This window comes from Rattus norvegicus, chromosome 17 (assembly GCF_021556685.1).
Source record: "Rattus norvegicus strain SHRSP/BbbUtx chromosome 17, alternate assembly SHRSP_T2T, whole genome shotgun sequence".
Classification (NCBI taxonomy): domain Eukaryota; kingdom Metazoa; phylum Chordata; class Mammalia; order Rodentia; family Muridae; genus Rattus; species Rattus norvegicus.
The window spans coordinates 92488877-92508491 of record NC_141550.1 but is presented as its reverse complement, the minus strand read 5'-3'; the positions used below and the strand labels follow the sequence as shown (position 1 = coordinate 92508491).

Sequence of the window (19615 nt, the reverse complement as noted above, 5' to 3'; positions counted from 1 at the left end):
TCTGACTGCATATGTGCCTCTAAACCAAGACTTGAGAGCAGCAGACAAAATATTGGTGCTGGCATGCCAACCTAGCTTCAAGTTCAGACACTATCTCAAAGGAATAAGCAGGATAATGATAGAGCAGGACACCCGAACTCCTCCTCTAGACTGTGCATGCGAACAAATGCTCACAACCAGGTGTACACACAAAAACACACACACACACACACACACACGCATAAAATATTTTTTGAAGAGTATAGAAGACAATCTTAACATAACTAAGTTAAAGAGAGGAGGAACCAAGAAAACACCAGGTGCAGTCTCAGAGTATCTCCTCAACACATCACATTGCAAAGACATCATGTCTGGATTCAGCCCCCTTTACCAAACTCACTCCAGAGAGCTGCTGCAATCCTCCAGCCACATGAGGATGCAACAAAAGGCGCAGCCCACAAGTTAATGTCCTGGCTGACTGGCCTGTGGCATTTTGTTGTAACCCATGAGTCTCATGCAACAACCCCAAAGCCACACTGTCATGCTCTCTCACTGAAGCTCAGGCTTGCTGGCAACTCCTGCTGAGACTAGTTTTCTGTTCTTTGATATTTCATGAGTGATACTCTAATTCATGTTCCTCTATAGCACACACAGAGGCTGCATGCAAAACTCCAACCTTAGGTTGGCCTCCTGAGCTGTTCAATAAGTTGCAAAATAGTGTTATGACTGAACATCTCACAATCCTCTGAGTTTCCCTCAGATGATGACGTGAGTTTGGTAAGCTCAAACATATGATTTCCTTGTTCTTTTACCAATAAAATGAATTATAGTTATATCAGATGTCTTTATAATATGTACCCCAAAACAAAAGTATACAGAGGAGACAAATACCCACGTTTTACATAAGTAACAATGCAGATGCTTCTGAAAAGCCTGACTTTTACAGGAAGGACACCTTTACTATTGGTGACATTTTTTTTCAATTTTTGTTTTTATTAACTTGAGTATTTCTTATTTACATTTCGAGTGTTATTCCCTTTCCCAGTTTCCAGGCCAACAATCCCCGAACCCCTCCTCCTCCTCCCCTTCTTTATGGTTGTTCCCCTCCCCATCCTCCCCGCTTTGCCGCCTCCCCCCACGTTCACTGTGGGTTCAGTCTTAGCAGGATATTGGTGAATTTTGAAAATGTTTTGAAAAGAAATATTTGAATATAACAAAAGATTCTTAATTTTTGTTTTCTACTATATTTCAAAATCATCATATGACTTTAACTTTTATACTCTATCTTATTAAATATGATTAAATAAATTTTTTTCATACTTTGTCCTTTTCATTGGAAGTTTTCTTCGAAGACCTACAAAAATATAATTTACATTCAGATGAATATTAAATTTGTAAAATAAAACAGAAAAATGTTTATTTCTCCTATTCATAAAATTTACCAGCTATTAGAAATAAAATAATTTTCTACAAAAGAAATATGCAGTAGACAAGAAGGGGAACCATGACTGCAATCATAAAAATTGAAATTAAGACTGGAACACAGCTCAGGTTAACAGAAGGCACTGCTTCTGCACAGGAGTTGAGTTCAGTGGCCAGAAGCCATGCTGTGTGTCTCACAACCAACTCTTTTAACTCCAGATCTACAAACACGTAAAACCTGTGGCTTCCACCACCAACTCTAGTCATGTCTGCATACAACTACAAGCACAGACATGTACATGTTATTTAAAATAATGATGATAACATTAACATTTTTAAAAATAATATATTTTGTTCAAATATTATAAGCGTTAAGACAAGGGAAAATGTCCTTCCTCATTTGTTTGATAGAAGCAAATACACTAACATCTCCATTGTCATTTCCAGTAAGAACTTGGAATGAGGTAGACACAACTGTACCAGGATTTTAAATCCAGAGGTGTTCAAAACACAATACAGAACTAAGATCACAAAAGGGGTCAAGGGAGCTCCAGTGGCCCAAACCTGCTCAGGGAAGACTTGAGGAGTTGCTTTAGCCTGGAAATGTACACTAAATCTTTATTTATGTCTTCACACTTTTGATTGGTGTTTGGTTGAGAATTTTTGCTCTATTTATCAAATCTTGGCGAGGAAAAGCTTGTTTTGTTTAACAAACCATGTGTGCCTCTGCCTTCGGGGTTGAGGATTCTAGGATGACTACTGATCAGTTATTTTCTCTATCATTTAGAAACTATCAATCCTAGCTTTCTGTCTGGTAAGAAACTGGATGAAGACACTATGGGAAAAACATGGGAAAGTCTCACCCCTAAGGATGGTAGTCACAGTGCAGTTTGGTCAAAGTATGCCAGGGTCAGTGAGAAGTTAATATTTTATTCTTATGTGAGTCCAAGAAAAAGATCCATTTTTCTCAAGTGCAGATGGGATAGCTTCCACAAACCAACAGTTGTTACAGAATGTTAGGGTCTAAGTGAAAAATGAACCAGGTTATCGATTGACTAATACATGAATGTTAGTGTGTGCCCATTAGTTTGTGTCATATTGAAAGCAAGCTGGAGTAATTTGGGAAAAAACTGAATTGAGTTTAGGTAAGGTCATGGAACCTTTTAATTGATTGATGACATTGAGTATAAGGTCATGGCTCCACATAAGTACGGAACTGTATAATATTACAAACAATAAAGCAAACTAATACACTGTCCATAAACCAGTGTTGGATATCAGTTGTGAATCGTTTATTATAGTTCATATGATACCACTCATTATTTTTAAAGTAGAAAGAGGCTTTATTGGGGTTTGGATATCTACTATCAAGAGAGGATCCTGTTCTTGAACATTGGTCTCTGGCATGTGACCCTGTTTTCTGAGGTTGTAGAAAATCTGAAAAACATAACCTAGCAGAAAGAAGTAGGTCATAGGAGATATAGGGACAGCTAACTGGGTGTAACCATCTTCCTCAAGTCTCTACTGCCTCACTGACCTTAATCCTTTCCTGTCTGGAGGACAGAAAATAAAGAAAACTAGTGGACTGTGCCGAGCCCTCATTGGTCCATTTCAGCTCTGACCTCAAAAGGAACCATTGTGAGGTCATTTACTTCCTTAGTTACTGAAAACACATCTTGTCTGTACAGGGCATTAGCTGTTGGTTGGTGGCTGGGTTAGTTGGTTGGTTTGGTTGGTTTGTTTGGCTGTTTGGTTGGCTGGTTGGTTGGTTGGTTGGTTGGACAGCAATTGCATTTATTCCGTTAGCCACTGAACTTGGATATTCATGAATTGTTGAATCTGAACACAGTGAGTTTTCCTCTATATTCCTATGTCTCACTTTAGACTTGTTTGTTTTCTGTATTTAAACTAAGTCTCTCTTCCTGTACATTTTTGTTTGAATATTGAATAGGAGAATTTTTCTTTGTTGATTTGATTTATCACTCGATTTTACATTGTCATATTTTACATGCATTTATTCAATGAACTAATTTTGAACAATAGTTTATGATAACTACACAGCATGAACAATTTCCTAATGGCATTTCCAGACATGTACATGATGAACTTTGACCATATTCCCATGATCACACTTTCCCTGGCTTGTCCCTTTCAGGTTCCTCAGTTTTTCCCTTTTAGTTTGTACCCTTTCTTTCCAAGTACTGGCCCAATTGTTCAAGTTCTCCTATTCAGAGGACTGATAGGCTGCATTGGGTGGTCTACTAAGAAAAGGCACCAACAGGTCGCTGTGATTTAGCAGGAAGCCTCCCCCTAGCCGGTTAACTTGGGATCTTCCTTGCAGTGCAAAACTCATGACCCTATGCAAGCTACAAGGCAATACTTAGATCCTAATTTTTTGACGATAACTATGAAAGTAGGTAGCTGAATAGAATTCAAGGACAGAATAGATATAAGTCTAAGAAGATCCAGTTTTATACTGCCAAGAAGAACCTTCCAAAGTGAGACATATGATACTATGACCCTTCATTTACCTGGGTCATTCTGTTGGCAGCTGTCATTCCATTGAATTGCTATCTTCTATCTTCAGGAGAACAAATGTGACTCTGAAGCTAGTGTGGTACCAGGCACAGGAGGTCGGGCCAATAATGAACTTGAAGCAAAGGAACAAGCATGGGCCTTTGAGTCTTGCTGGCAAAACAGCTTAAAGTACACGTCCAGGAAAAAAGTACCTAGTGCTGGAAATGTCTGCCCAGCATTCCACTGGACTCACTCAAACAACATTTAGAGAAAGAGAGGGAATTTTATATTAACAATGTGTCTCTCCAAATTTCCAAACCTAGGCTTGAATAAAACTACTTCCACCATTCCTATAGTTTTTATCTGTTAGTGGAATGGCAGTGGAGAACAGAACCTTCATAGTCAAGCAACATAGAGCCTTTCAGGATCCTTTTTGCTTTCCATGACATTGCTCAGGAAGGAGGGTTGTATTCCCTGGGACATTCAAAAATCTAACATCTGATTAGAGACCTAACAAGTAGAAATTTGAAGCCCATGGCTGGACCATACCTGTAACTCCGTTTCATTGTTTGAGGTTTAGCTTGTTAGCATTGCTAGGAAATGCTTTGTGTGCAATGTGTACACATGTGGTGCTTCTACATGACTATGAACATTTCAAGAGGGAATGTCCTTCCTTGACCTCTGCTAAACTGCAGTCCATTTCCTTTGGCATCTGTCATGGAGTTGGTTCTTAGTGAGTCCTGTCAGATTCCTTTAATGTGTAAAACTGATGAGTTGTGGTGAGAGGGGATAGCAGCATACATTCAAACACATGCAAATGGCTCATAAAAGCCCTTGCACCTCTGTCATTAATGTCATAATCTCATGTGTAATCCCAATGGGTCTAAAGTTACTTTCCAGAGGTTTGGGAACATGGATCAAGCAAAAATACATAGCAGCCACTTCTTTCTTTCATTTCGCATGTGTGTTTTTGTTCCATGAGACAGACGCTCCTGGAGCACAGGCTGGAATCATCATTTCCGAGTAGCCAAAGATTACTTGAAGTGATGATCTTCCTCCTCCACTTTCACAAATTTTATAATTAACATGGGCTCATCTTTATGAGACTATCCTGACTTTAACTTTGTCCTATGTCTGTCAGAGGACCCTGAGGGACTCTCATCACTCTGGGTCCAGGTAGCTTACCCAAGTCTAGATTTTTCCTATCTGACTGTTTTGTGCCAATTCCTACTTCAACCTTCAACCCCAATTCAACAGCAGTAAGATGTGGATACACAGGAAACTGCTACAGGGCACAACATGTCACCTGCACCAAAGATACACTGATCTCATACTTTTTCTGGACCCTCTGGGAATACATACACAGGGCCAGTTAGAATTAGAAAGCAGCCTTGGTACATAATTAATTTGTTGGGTACCTGTCCTTGCCTTGCTAACATCCTGATGCACAAGTAATCAACTTCTGTTGTTTTGAAGGTCAAACACAAGGCATTGTGTTTGAGAGCAGAAGGACCCAGAGTTTCAGAACACGGCATCTACTACATCAGTTGTTTATAGGTTCCTGGCTTACGGGTGTTTACTTGATCATTTGGAACATATCAGCTCACTGTTTCTAGATCTTGAGCTTGGTCAGAAGTCTCAAGCCTGAGGGCAGGCAATATGGGATTAATGGTGTCATATTCCTCTCAGCCCCACAAATGGTAGTCTCATGCCCAGGGGTGCAATGAATAATAGCATTTTGTCACAACAATCAAGGTAGTCATGACTTACAATCCTTTGGCAACCACTTGTCGGAATTTAAAAAGTAAATAGAATACATTGAATATGGACATGAATTATTACAAACTTATGAAGTCTGGGGTCCATGTGAAAAGCAAGACAATGTCCATCCACTTGCCATTGAATATCAGAATCCATAAAAAACTGGAGTGCCAAAGCTCTGGCGTCCATTGTCATTCTCAGGATTCCTTGTTTGATTATTAATGACAAAAGTGTCCTTGTTAAAGATGGAGTGTTAAGTGTTTGAACATTGTTCCCATTAGGTGGTGCAATTTGGGTTTGATTATGGTCCTTGGGCAGGGGTACAAGTAGGAAGAAATGGGTCACTGGGTAACATTGGGGACACACTCTTGAGTCAAACCTGCCCTCTAGTGCTCCAATGACCAAGACTAGCCTTCCTGTCCATGGAGACAGAAGCAGAGGAGAAGCAATGGACCGTGCCTAGCCACAGTGTTGGCTACCCTTTGCTCTAACCTCCCAAGGAACCCTGTGACAATGGATAGACACCTGTCTACGTACAGCTCTGATTGAGGCTGCATTCTGTCCTTACAGGTATAGAAGCTGTTGCTTGGCTGGAAAGAAATTAGAGTTTGAAGAAACAGAAATTAGACTTGGACATTCAGGAGCTCTTGGACCCTGACATAGTGAGTTTCTCCAAATTGGACACTTCAACTTGCTCTTTTTGACTTTGGTTTCTGTATTTGCTGGCTTGAGTTATGCATTTACATTTCCATGTTTTTTATTATCTTCTATTTCACGTTTTATTAAATTATGTTTGCTATGTTAGAGTATTCTATTTTTTCACTTCATATGTATGACAGATTTGCATCCTCATATGCCTTGAGTACCATATCCCAGATGCATTCTGTGGAGGTCAGAAGAGGGAGTCAGGTTTTCTGGGTCTGGAGTTACAGGTGGTTGTGAGTGTCTCACACCATCCCTAGGATTGATATAATAACATATTCACATAGCATAACTCAGTTGTGTAAGAAAATAAAATCTCTCTATACCTGTCTATAGTTCCACTTCCCCGAAATCTGATTCCGTTGCTAACCTGACAGCTCATACTAATAAAATTATATAGAAAGACTTGTATCACTATTTTAAGTGGTGTATACCACCTGTGAGTGTGCTGTATAGGTGTGCTTAGAGTAGAGAGTTGTAGTAACCCCTGGAGCTGGAGTTAGGGTAGCTGTGGGCACCTGTGTTCTGAGAACCACCTACAGGACCTCTGCGCGAGTAGTCAAATTTGGGAACTCCAGATGCAGATCGCCATCCTGCACAGTATAGGTTTTCGGGGATCTGTTCTCTTTACACCTTCTCTTGAAGGTGGTGTTCTAGATGCCTCTACTCAAAGAGAATGCTGAGATCAGGAGAGAGGATGGTGAGCTTTTCCAATTTAGTGGCTTTTAGTGTCTAGGATACTCTGTTTGCAGTTGGTCCCTGACAACCGCCTCTATGTCATATTTTGCATCTGCTCCTTTGCAGTAGGTCCTTGTCCTTCCCTTCCCAGTATGTAAAGTACGTGGCTAGATTGTCTGATGTTTTTCTGAGCTTTTTTCCTCATATCTTTAATGTAGGAATTTGAGCATATCAACATGTTCTGGAGCCTGATTTTAAATGTCTGTTTTATTTCTCATTGCAAGTTTGCTTCTAGCCATATAAAGGAGGGCCTGATCATGGAGCAGGACCCAGAGAGCCGAGACTCTATCGAGAACTTTACCACTGACTATAAGATCATAAGAACCCTGGGAAGGGGACGATTTTCAGTCGTAAAAATGGCCTATCACGTCCCAACCCTCACCTGTGTAGCTATAAAAGTTCTCAAGAACACCGAGAAGTGCTCCTCAGTGATGAGCAGGGAAGTTGACATTCTAAAGTCCCTGGGCCATCCTCATATCATCAAGGTGGTCGAAGTGGTCCAGACAAGAGAGGCCACCCACCTGGTCATGGAGCATGCCTCTCAGGGAGACCTACTGGACCGAATCCGGGAATGTGGATATTTAAAGTCGTGGGAGGCCCGAAGAATGTTTAGACAGATATTAGAGGCAGTACAATTCTGCCATGACAATAATATTGTCCACCGAGACATAAAGGCCAACAACATTTTGATAGACGGAAGGTGGAATGCCAAGCTCTGTGATTTTGGCCTCGCTGCTAAAACACTTCCTGGGCAGAAGCTGATTGATTTCTGTGGCACGCTGCCATACTGTGCGCCAGAATTCTTTGAAGCTGAGGAATATGAGGGCCGCCCATTTGACGTATGGAGTGTAGGTGTCCTCCTCTTCTTCATGGTGACTGGGCACTTGCCTTTCCTAGGCAAGTCATTTGCAGAGGTGAGGAGACAAATCAGTTCAGCCAATTTCAGCATTCCGCCTCACGTTGCCAACGATATTTTCAATGTTATAGTGGAAATGCTGATGATAAATCCCAGCAGGAGGCCCAGCATCCAGCAAATTATGATGCGCCCCATGATCAAAGACAGCCAGGACTACTCACCACCGACATCCATACAGACGTTCACAGGAACACCAAGCCCTAGCATCATCAAAGCCATGAGAGTCATGAGGCATACACCTGAGAAAAGCACTGAGTCTCTGATAGACCCAAATATCAACGAGGTGCTGGCAACATACTTGATTCAACAGCACAAGCCACTCAGGAAAGTCTGCACACACCACCAAGTGGAGCCAGGTCTAGAAGATCTTCACTCCTTCCCTCGTTTTCTTAAGAGAAAGGGACCTCTTCTCTCCTCCTTCACCTTGTCCTCAAATTCATCCAATATGCGGGAGAACGAGGATAGGAAGAATTCCAGGAAGGTTGTCAGAAGGCATGATGTGGGCTACCAGCAAACAAGGACCAACACTCTCCACCTCGACCGCCTGGACTGTCCTATAGCTGAAGAATTCAAGGATAACAGGCTGCAAATCAGGAAGACATTCTCAGACTCCAAGACTGTGTTGTCTTGTAGTCTAACTGAACATATCCAGTCACCTCGACTTCAATACACCTATTCCACTACAGCAGACAGGAATGTGTCCTCCTTCATACCGCCACATGATTTCTGTGCATCACTGCAGACACCTAAGGGGATAAGCCTTGCAGGCTGCTCTGGAGATACCTGGCAGAGAGAGACACTCGTGGACAAAAACACCTTCATCAAGGAAGAGGCCATGGTTCATGAAGATACCGTCACTAGTGGCCAGCCACAAGTTCCTTGCCCAGCTTCCCGTCGGGGATGGCGTCACCACTGGAAGGGGTTTAAAAAGACAATTAGTAGAAGCCTTTGAAACCTGTGCTGCTGTCTGCCACCACCATCGGAAAATCAAGTCTCCTGCAATAACTTGGCTCTCAGGAAGAGAGGAGAACATTGTGTCACCCACAGGACCAGGTGGGTGCATGTCCTCATTCATTTCATCCATATTTGTTCCTGTCCTTTGTGACAAATGATGATGGCCCTTGAGGCACACAGAAACTTGACAAAATGTAACTTCAGAAAGATTAAGTTCATAGAAACCCCTGAAGGGTGATCTGATGCTTCGTGACTCATAAGGGGAATCAGAGACACTGATTAAAGCAGGACGAGAGGGATGTGGGGGCATTCCCAAATGGGGCAGAGAGTTCTGAGAAAACCAGTGGGGTGCTATGGCTCTTTATGGAAAGCACTTGAAGTTCTCTTTTTTTCTTTTTCTTTTTCTTTTTTTTTTTTTTTTTTTTTGCCGGGGTTCTGTTTCGTCTCTTTATTTTTTTTTAACATTCTTTTTTTTTTTATTAACTTGAGTGTTTCTTATTTACATTTCGAGTGTTATTCCCTTTCCCGGTTTCCAGGCAGACATCCCCCTAATCCCTCCCCCTCCCCTTCTTTATGGGTGTTCCCCTCCCCACCCTCCCCCCATTACTGCCCTCCCCCCAACAATCACGTTCACTGGGGGTTCAGTCTTAGCAGGACAAAGGGCTTCCCCTTCCACTGGTGATCTTACTAGAATATTCATTGCTACCTATGAGGTCAGAGTCCAGGGTCAGTCCATGTATAGTCTTTAGGTAGTGGCTTAGTCCCTGGAAGCTCTGGTTGATTGGCATTGTTGTTCATAAGGGGTATCGAGCTCCTTCAAGCTCTTCGAGTTCTTTCTCTGATTCCTTCAACAGGGGTCCCGTTCTCAGTTCAGTGGTTTGCTGCTGGCATTCGCCTCTGTATTTGCTGTATTCTGGCTGTGTCTCTCAGGAGCGATATACATCCGGCTCCTGTCGGCCTGCACTTCTTTGCTGCATTCATCTTGTCTAATTGGATGGCTGTATATGTATGGGCCACATGAGGGGCAGGCTCTGAATGGTGTTCCTTCTGTGTCTGTTTTAATCTTTGCCTCTCTATTCCCTGCCAAGGGTATTCTTGTTCCCCTTTTAAAGAAGGAGTGAAGCATTCACATTTTGATCATCTGTCTTGAGTTTCATTTGTTCTAGGCATCTAGGGTAATTCAAGCATTTGGGCTAATAGCCACTTATCAGTGAGTGCATACCATGTATATCTTTCTGTGTTTGGGTTAGCTCACTCAGGAGGATATTTTCCAGTTCCAACCATTTGCCTACGAATTTCATAAAGGTATTGTTTTTGATAGCTGAGTAATATTCCATTGTGTAGATGTACCACATTTTCTGTATCCATTCCTCTGTTGAAGGGCATCTGGGTTCTTTCCAGCTTCTGGCTATTATAAATAAGGCTGCAATGAACATAGTGGAGCACGTGTCTTTTTTATATGTTGGGGCATCTTTTGGGTATATGCCCAAGAGAGGTATAGCTGGATCCTCAGGCAGTTCAATGTCCAATTTTCTGAGGATCCTCCAGACTGATTTCCAGAATGGTTGTACCAGTTTGCAATCCCACCAACAATGGAGGAGTGTTCCTCTTTCTCCACATCCTCGCCAGCATCTGTTGTCCCCTGAGTTTTTGATCTTAGCCATTCTCACTGGTGTGAGGTGAAATCTCAGGGTTGTTTTGATTTGCATTTCCCTTATGACTAAAGATGTTGAACATTTCTTTAGGTGTTCCTCCGCCATTCGGCATTCCTCAGCTGTGAATTCTTTGTTTAGCTCTGAGCCCCATTTTTTAATAGGGTTATTTGTTTCCCTGAGGTCTAACTTCTTGAGTTCTTTGTATATTTTGGATATAAGGCCTCTATGTGTTGTAGGATTGGTAAAGATCTTTTCCCAATCTGTTGGTTGCCGTTTTGTCCTAACCACAGTGTCCTTTGCCTTACAGAAGCTTTGCAGTTTTATGAGATCCCATTTGTCAATTCTTGATCTTAGAGCGTAAGCCATTGGTTTTTTGTTCAGGAAAATTTTTCCAGTGCCCATGTGTTCCAGATGCTTCCCTAGTTTTTCTTCTATTAGTTTGAGTGTGTCTGCTTTGATGTGGAGGTCCTTGATCCACTTGGACTTAAGCTTTGTACAGGGTGATAAGCATGGTTCGATCTGCATTCTTCTACATGTTGACTTCCAGTTGAACCAGCACCATTTGCTGAAAATGCTATCTTTTTTCCATTGGATGGTTTTGGCTCCTTTGTCAAAAATCAAGTGACCATAGGTGTGTGGGTTCATTTCTGGGTCTTCAATTCTATTCCATTGGTCTATCTGTCTGTCTCTGTACCAATACCATGCAGTTTTTATCAATATTGCTCTGTAATACTGCTTGAGTTCAGGGATAGTGATTCCCCCTGAAGTCCTTTTATTGTTGAGGATAGCTTTAGCTATCCTGGGTTTTTTGTTATTCCAGATGAATTTGCAAATTGTTCTGTCTACCTCTTTGAAGAATTGGATTGGTATTTTGATGGGGATTGCATTGAATCTGTAGATTGCTTTTGGTAAAATGGCCATTTTTACTATATTAATCCTGCCAATCCATGAGCATGGGAGATCTTTCCATCTTCTGAGGTCTTCTTCAATTTCCTTCTTCAGTGTCTTGAAGTTCTTATTGTATAGATCTTTTACTTGCTTTGTTAAAGTCACACCGAGGTACTTTATATTATTTGGGTCTATTATGAAGGGTGTCGTTTCCCTAATTTCTTTCTCGGCTTGTTTCTCTTTTGTATAGAGGAAGGCAACTGATTTATTTGAGTTAATTTTATACCCAGCCACTTTGCTGAAGTTGTTTATCAGCTTTAGTAGTTCTCTGGTGGAACTTTTGGGATCACTTAAATATACTATCATATCATCTGCAAATAGTGATATTTTGACTTCTTCTTTTCCGATCTGTATCCCCTTGACCTCCTTTTGTTGTCTGATTGCTCTGGCTAGAACTTCAAGAACTATATTGAATAAGTAGGGAGAGAGTGGGCAGCCTTGTCTAGTCCCTGATTTTAGTGGGATTGCTTCAAGTTTCTCTCCATTTAGTTTAATGTTAGCAACTGGTTTGCTGTATATGGCTTTTACTATGTTCAGGTATGGGCCTTGAATTCCTATTCTTTCCAGGACTTTTATCATGAAGGGGTGTTGAATTTTGTCAAATGCTTTCTCAGCGTCTAATGAAATGATCATGTGGTTTTGTTCTTTCAGTTTGTTTATATAATGGATCACGTTGATGGTTTTCCGTATATTAAACCATCCCTGCATGCCTGGGATGAAGCCTATTTGGTCATGGTGGATGATTGTTTTGATGTGCTCTTGGATTCGGTTTGCCAGAATTTTGTTGAGTATTTTTGCGTCGATATTCATAAGGGAAATTGGTCTGAAGTTCTCTTTCTTTGTTGTGTCTTTGTGTGGTTTAGGTATAAGAGTAATTGTGGCTTCATAGAAGGAATTCGGTAGTGATCCATCTGTTTCAATTTTGTGGAATAGTTTGGATAATATTGGTATGAGGTCTTCTATGAAGGTCTGATAGAATTCTGCACTAAACCCGTCTGGACCAGGGCTCTTTTTGGTTGGGAGACCTTTAATGACTGCTTGTATTTCCTTAGGAGTTATGGGGTTATTTAACTGGTTTATCTGTTCCTGATTTAACTTCGGTACCTGGTATCTGTCTAGGAAATTGTCCATTTCCTGAAGATTTTCAAGTTTTGTTGAATATACGTTTTTATAGTAAGATCTGATGATTTTTTGAATTTCCTCTGAATCTGTAGTTATGTCTCCCTTTTCATTTCTGATTTTGTTAATTTGGATGCACTCTCTGTGTCCTCTCGTTAGTCTGGCTAAGGGTTTATCTATCTTGTTGATTTTCTCAAAGAACCAACTTTTGGTTCTGTTGATTCTTTCTATGGTCCTTTTTGTTTCTACTTGGTTGATTTCAGCTCTGAGTTTGATTATTTCCTGCCTTCTACTCCTCCTGGGTGTATTTGCTTCTTTTTGTTCTAGAGCTTTTAGGTGTGCTGTCAAGCTGCTGACATATGCTCTTTCCTGTTTCTTTCTGCAGGCACTCAGCGCTATGAGTTTTCCTCTTAGCACAGCTTTCATTGTGTCCCATAAGTTTGGGTATGTTGTACCTTCATTTTCATTAAATTCTAAAAAGTTTTTAATTTCTTTCTTTATTTCTTCCTTGACCAGGTTATCATTGAGTAGAGCATTGTTCAATTTCCAAGAATATGTGGACATTCTTCCTTGATTGTTATTGAAGACCAGTTTTAGGCCGTGGTGGTCCGATAGCACGCATGGGATTATTTCTATCTTTCTGTACCTGTTGAGGCCCGTTTTTTGACCAATTATATGGTCAATTTTGGAGAAAGTACCATGAGGAGCTGAGAAGAAGGTATATACTTTTGCTTTAGGATAGAATGTTCTATAAATATCCGTTAGGTCCATTTGGCTCATGACTTCTCTTAGTCTGTCTACATCTCTGTTTAATTTCTCTTTCCATGATCTGTCCATTGATGAGAGTGGGGTGTTGAAATCTCCCACTATTATTGTGTGAGGTCCAATGTGTGTTTTGAGCTTTAGTAAGGTTTCTTTTACATATGTAGGTGCCCATATGTAGGTGGCATAGATATTTAGGATTGAGAGTTCATCTTGGTGGATTTTTCCTTTGATGAATATGAAGTGTCTTCCTTACCTTTTTTGATGACTTTTAGTTGAAAATTGATTTTATTTGATATTAGAATGGCTACTCCAGCTTGCTTCTTCTGACCATTTGCTTGGAAAGTTGTTTTCCAGCCTTTCACTCTGAGGTAGTTTCTGTCTTTGTCTCTGAGGTGTGTTTCCTGTAGGCAGCAGAATGCAGGGTCCTCGTTGCGTATCCAGTTTGTTAATCTATTTCTTTTTATTGGGGAGTTGAGGCCATTGATGTTGAGAGATATTAAGGAATAGTGAATATTGCTTCCCGTTATATTCATATTTGGATGTGAGGTTATGTTTGTGTGCTTTCATTCTCTTTGTTTTGTTGCCAAGACGATTAGTTTCTTGCTTCTTCTAGGGTATAGCTTGCCTCCTTATGTTGGGCTTTACCATTTATTATCCTTTGTAGTGCTGGATTTGTAGAAAGATATTGTGTAAATTTGGTTTTGTAATGGAATATCTTGGTTTCTCCATCTATGTTAATTGAGAGTTTTGCAGGATACATTAACCTGGGCTGGCATTTGTGTTCTCTTAGGGTCTGTATGACATCAGTCCAGGATCTTCTGGCCTTCATAGTTTCTGGCGAGAAGTCTGGTGTGATTCTGATAGGTCTGCCTTTATATGTTACTTGACCTTTTTCCCTTACTGCTTTTAATATTCTTTCTTTATTTTGTGCGTTTGGTGTTTTGACTATTATGTGACGGGAGGTGTTTCTTTTCTGGTTCAATCTATTTGGGGTTCTGTAGGCCTCTTGTATGCCTATGGGTATCTCTTTTTTTAGGTTAGGGAAGTTTTGTTCTATGATTTTGTTGAAGATATTTACTGGTCCTTTGAGCTGGGAGTCTTCGCTCTCTTCTATACCTATTATCCTTAGGTTTGATCTTCTCATTGAGTCCTGGATTTCCTGTATGTTTTGGACCAGTAGCTTTTTCCGCTTTACATTATCTTTGACAGTTGAGTCAATGATTTCTATGGAATCTTCTGCTCCTGAGATTCTCTCTTCCATCTCTTGTATTCTGTTGGTGAAGCTTGTATCTACAGCTCCTTGTCACTTCTTTTGGTTTTCTATATCCAGGGTTGTTTCCATGTGTTCTTTCTTGATTGCTTCTATTTCCATTTTTAATTCCTTCAACTGTTTGATTGTGTTTTCCTGGAATTCTTTCAGGGATTTTTGCGATTCCTCTCTGTAGGCTTCTACTTGTTTATAAATGTTTTCCTGTGTTTCCCTAAGGGAGTTCTTCATGTCTTTCTTGAAGTCCTCCAGCATCATGATCAAATATAATTTTGAAACTAGATCATGCTTTTCTGGTGTCTTTGGATATTCCATGTTTGTTTTGGTGGGAGAATTGGGCTCCGATGATGCCATGTAGTTTTGGTTTCTGTTGCTTGGGTTCCTGGGCTTGCCTCTCGCCATCAGATTATCTCTAGTGTTACTTTGTTCTGCTATTTCTGACAGTGGCTAGACTGTCCTATAAGCCTGTGTGTCAGGAGTGCTGTAGACCTGTTTTCCTCTCTTTCAGTCAGTTATGGGGACAGAGTGTTCTGCTTTCGGGCGTGTAGTTTTTCCTCTCTACAAGTCTTCAGCTGTTCCTGTGGGCCTGTGTCTTGAGTTCACCAGGCAGCTTTCTTGCAGCAGAAAAGTTGGTCTTACCTGTGGTCCCGAGGCTCAAGTTCGCTTGTGGGGTGCTGCCCACGGGCTCTCTGCAGCGGCAGCAACCAGGAAGACCTTTGCCGCCCCTTCCGGGAGCTTCAGTGCACCAGGGTTCCAGATGGCCTTTGGTGTTTTCCTCTGGCGTCCGAGATGTGTGCACAGAGAGCAGTCTCTTCTGGTTTCCCAGGCTTGTCTGCCTCTCTGAAGGTTTAGCTCGCCCTCCCATGGGATTTGGGTGCAGAGAACTGTTTATCCGGTCTGTTTCCTTCATGTTCCGGTGGTGTCTCAGGCAGGGGTCCTGCCGCTCCTGGGCCCTCCCCCACGGGAGCCCAGAGGCCTTATACAGTTTCCTCTTTGGCCAGGGATGTGGGCAGGGGTGGGCAGTGTTGGTGGTCTCTTCCGCTCTGCAGCCTCAGGAGTGCCCACCTGATCAGGCGGTGAGGTCTCTTTCCCACAGGGTCTGGGAGCAGAGAGCTGCTGCGGGCCGGGATCCACCAGCGTGGGACCTCCAGCAAACACAGGACGTGCCCGGTCCTAGATGAACTTTGCCTCTGTGTGTCCCGATCTCACCAGGCAGCTCTCTTGCAGCAGACAAGTTGGTCTTACCTGTGGTCCCGAGGCTCAAGTTTGCTCGCAGGGTGCTGCCCAAGGGCTCTCTGCGGCGGCAGCAACCAGGAAGTTCTCTGTTTTTCAAAGACACCAAGAGCCTCTTTTCTGTGTCTTTTTCTTTTCAAGTCCTGAAGAACAGCAGCCTCAGCTCCATGGCTTTTAAGCCAGTGGTGGAGGTTGGCCTGGCTGAAAATTATACAGTCTCAGAGGAGCCAGGCCAGACGTCCAGGTGCCTGTGTGCTTGCAGGCCCCTTCTCCAGAGGAAGAGCTGTCCACACCACAGCAAGGTCTCTCCAGGTAAAACCCCAGGCAGGAAGGCCTGCCTTTTCACTGTGTCTTGCTCAGAAGGGAGGGATGAAGTAGAACAGTGCCCTAAAAGTGTCAGTGGACCAGTAGCCCTCTGCCCTCTCTTCTAGCAGAGGTAAACATCAGAGACTGTTCTGTGGGACTGTACTGTTCTTTGCTTCCTGTTTCTTGCAGAGAACATTGGTCTTCATCATGAAGTAGACTTCTCAGAAAAGTCTCCCTAGTCAGCCCATCAGACCTGAGCTAAAATGGGTTCCCAGGTTGAATATGAGGCCTGTATGTCTCCTGTGAAGGGAATCCTCCTGTCACACTTTGACCAGACCCTCACCCACCCCTACTGCCCTGCGAAAGATATCACAGTTTATATTGCTTAAGTCCTCAGACCCAACTCAGGGTAATGCTTAAAAAACCCATACTGTGGAGTGACTCCCAAGGCAGCTGTGCCCTCTCTCTCACCAGTTCTGCCCTGTAATTACTCACCTCTCTATGTTTGCTCCCTCAAGGCCAACTTTCAAATGTCTAACTGGATTCCTACCTGTGTCACAGCCTCCTCGAAGGAGGAGGGACAGGTGTTATGAGCAGAGTCAAAAGAACAACTTAATGATGGAGAAGCAAACTGGTGTGGCCCTACCTCATGCCAGCTTCAGGCCTCCACTGGAGTATGCATTCCACTGGATAAATCTTCCCAGGCTGCTTCCATTAACCTGAGAATTTGCACACTGCTTTTTTATGCCCAGTGAAACAGCCTTGCAATTCCTTTGTGAGAGCTTCTGGGAAGCTTTCCCTGTCCCTCCTACTGTTACATTTGTTAAGATATCATCTCCTGTGTTCTTTTTAACTAGACTGTATCAACATCTTCCACAGCATGAGGTGTACAGAATACCATATGACTGACGTGGAGGGTCCCTCTGACCCAGTGTCTCTCTTAATTTGTTCAAAGGACATCAAGGATCCTGGCATAGTAATCCTGCAGTGATATGTGCTGAGTTTAACAGCATGTCCCTATAGTACTCCACCATTGTGATCACATACATATTTCTCATGTGCTTTATCCCCTGAGCTACAGGAAATTCTCTTACGACAGACAATCGTTTCCTGTCTAATTTGAGTGGGAAAGCATATCATATTCCACTCTGGAGCAAGAAGAGCACTATATGAACTCGTGTATCTGAACCCACAATGCACAAGTCTGGGAAAGTTCATTAAAGGGGTTCTTTGCTGGCCTCTAGCACTGAACCAGGTTAGGTACTCAGACAAAACCAAGGAAAGCCTCTCACAGACACTGGCCAGCCTAGGTTTTAAGAGTTGGCCTCACACCCTGATGATTCCTTGTCATCCATACCCTGATATGTAGAAGCCCTGGTGAGTCTATATCTCTGTCAGTGTGTCTGTCTTTACTTTTACATGAACTACTTCCATGCAGGTGGGTCTCAATGGATGTTTCTTATACTGGACTCCTAGAGAGCCATGTACCCCTCAGGATGGCCTTAAGTGGAAAACACAAAATAGAAACATCAAGTATAAAATCCCAATTGATGGAAATAGATTCACAAAATTAAAAACCAACAGATGAAAAACACTAACCACTCCAATAAAAATCCTTAATATATCACTCTTAATTCTAACAGACTCACAGGTGTATGCTAAGGGAACATATTCCATGTACAATAGACAGAAGAAATTGGTTCTTATTTTCTGATATGTTTATGTAAATTAAGCATACCTTCATTTTTTTTCTTCTTACATTTTTTTTCCTCTTTTGGAATAGTGTTGCTATGCTGGTTTTAGTGTTCACACAGTCAAACCTAAAATTCAGAGAGAATACCACTCGGGATAGAATGAAAGCCCAGGCTACCTTTGTCTTCCTCTTGATCTTGCTGCCTCTGTTCCTCCTTTAGTGTAATGCTATGCTGTGAACATTTCTGTTTTCATCAAGGTCTCTTAAATCCCAACAGGCCACCTTGTAGCTAAAGATTACCTTGAGCACGATCCTCTTCTTCCTGTCTCTAATTCTGCAATGTAGAAGTTTCAGTTCTGAGCCACTCTACCCTGTCAAGTAACACAACTTCAAGGCCAGTATAGGCAAGAGGAAGTACCAGGCTGAGTGCAATCCTGTCAGAAAAAGGACATTCTAAATATTTTTACCTGGCAGATCTGGTCTCTGCAGCTGGGGAGATGGATGTTGGGTAAAGTGTCACAGTGCAACAAAAGGACTCTGGAAATCAGACAAGGAAGAATCATGGTGTCATCTTAGGCCTTGAGCTTAACAGAGGCAGGTGTGGCAGATTGATGAGCTGAGATTACTGACATATTACTCTGTCTCAATATTGAGGTAAAAAAGCATTTGATGATTATTCCTGGCCTTCAGGTATGAGGACAAACAGACAGACACCAACACACAAACACACACACACACACACACACACACACACACACACACATACACACACACAGAGAGAGAGAGAGAGAGACAGAGAGAGACAGAGAGAGAGACAGAGAGAGACAGAGAGAGACAGAGAGAGAAAGAAAGAGAGAGGGGGTGTAACTCTGAGGTAATGTATGTATCATGCACACATTAACTCTTTATAGATCTATCTAGACTTTTCCAACTATGGACTTTCTAAATTTTATAGTCATGTCTGTCTATTTCTTGGCCAGTGAACATAAACCTAAGTCCCGTGGAAAAAAACCTACTAGGGTTTTCTAGTGATGAATATTTTTTTCTTTCTCTTGTTTAACTCCAGTTTTCTTTATGCAATCCAGGCAGCCAAGGACTTTTGATCCTGCTGGACAACGGACTGCACACAATGAGTGGCCTGATGAGTGGACCGTTGGACAACTTGGGACTCACCTGGACTAAAATCCATGTATAACAAAAGGGTCTCCAATATCCTGCTCCTTCCACTAGGAGGGCAGATGAAAGGAAGATGCTCCGAGATATAGATTTCTTGTAGCTTTTTTTTTCTCTGTGTTTTCTTTTGAAGGTTGTAAGGTTTGCTTTTTATTCCTCTTATTTGTATATAATTTTGTTCATACATTTGTATTTATCTAATATTTTAATGTTTTAATTGAAACAGTGACATCACCTCCCTCTTTTGTACCTCCTCTCCAAACTCTCCCAGCTATCCTATATCAAACATTTCTCATGCCTTCACTCTTAAGTTTATAGACTCCTTTATGTGCTGAAATTTGTTATACATTTTTACATATCTTGTGTATCCAGAAATAAATATAAATATACCTGCAGAGCCCATATTTGTTGCTTGTGTATATATTTGTTCAAGACTGACTACTCTGTATTTGACAACATGGTACTTT

General features: G+C 41.8%; 1 protein-coding gene and 1 long non-coding RNA gene across 3 annotated transcripts in view; one reads left to right on the top strand and one right to left on the bottom strand.

Annotated features, from left to right (window-relative positions):
• LOC148000318 (uncharacterized) overlaps nt 1-19615 on the bottom strand; it is a 36066-nt gene that overhangs the window by 9248 nt on the left and 7203 nt on the right. The gene's annotated exons all lie outside the window — the stretch shown is intronic.
• Nucleotides 3088-19551, top strand: LOC134482791 (sperm motility kinase X-like). 2 transcript variants are annotated; one of them, XM_087591904.1, is made up of 5 exons: nt 3088-3249; nt 6250-6341; nt 7344-9088; nt 16118-16288; nt 19061-19551. In XM_087591904.1, exon 3 carries the CDS (start codon nt 7377-7379, stop codon nt 8985-8987), a length of 1611 nt encoding a protein of 536 aa, XP_087448030.1. In that variant the 5' UTR covers nt 3088-3249; nt 6250-6341; nt 7344-7376; the 3' UTR covers nt 8988-9088; nt 16118-16288; nt 19061-19551. The 2 variants fall into 2 exon arrangements, with proteins under 2 accessions (XP_087448030.1, XP_087448029.1); XM_087591903.1 differs by lacking the exons at nt 3088-3249; nt 6250-6341 and having other exon boundaries at nt 6508-9088; nt 19061-19547.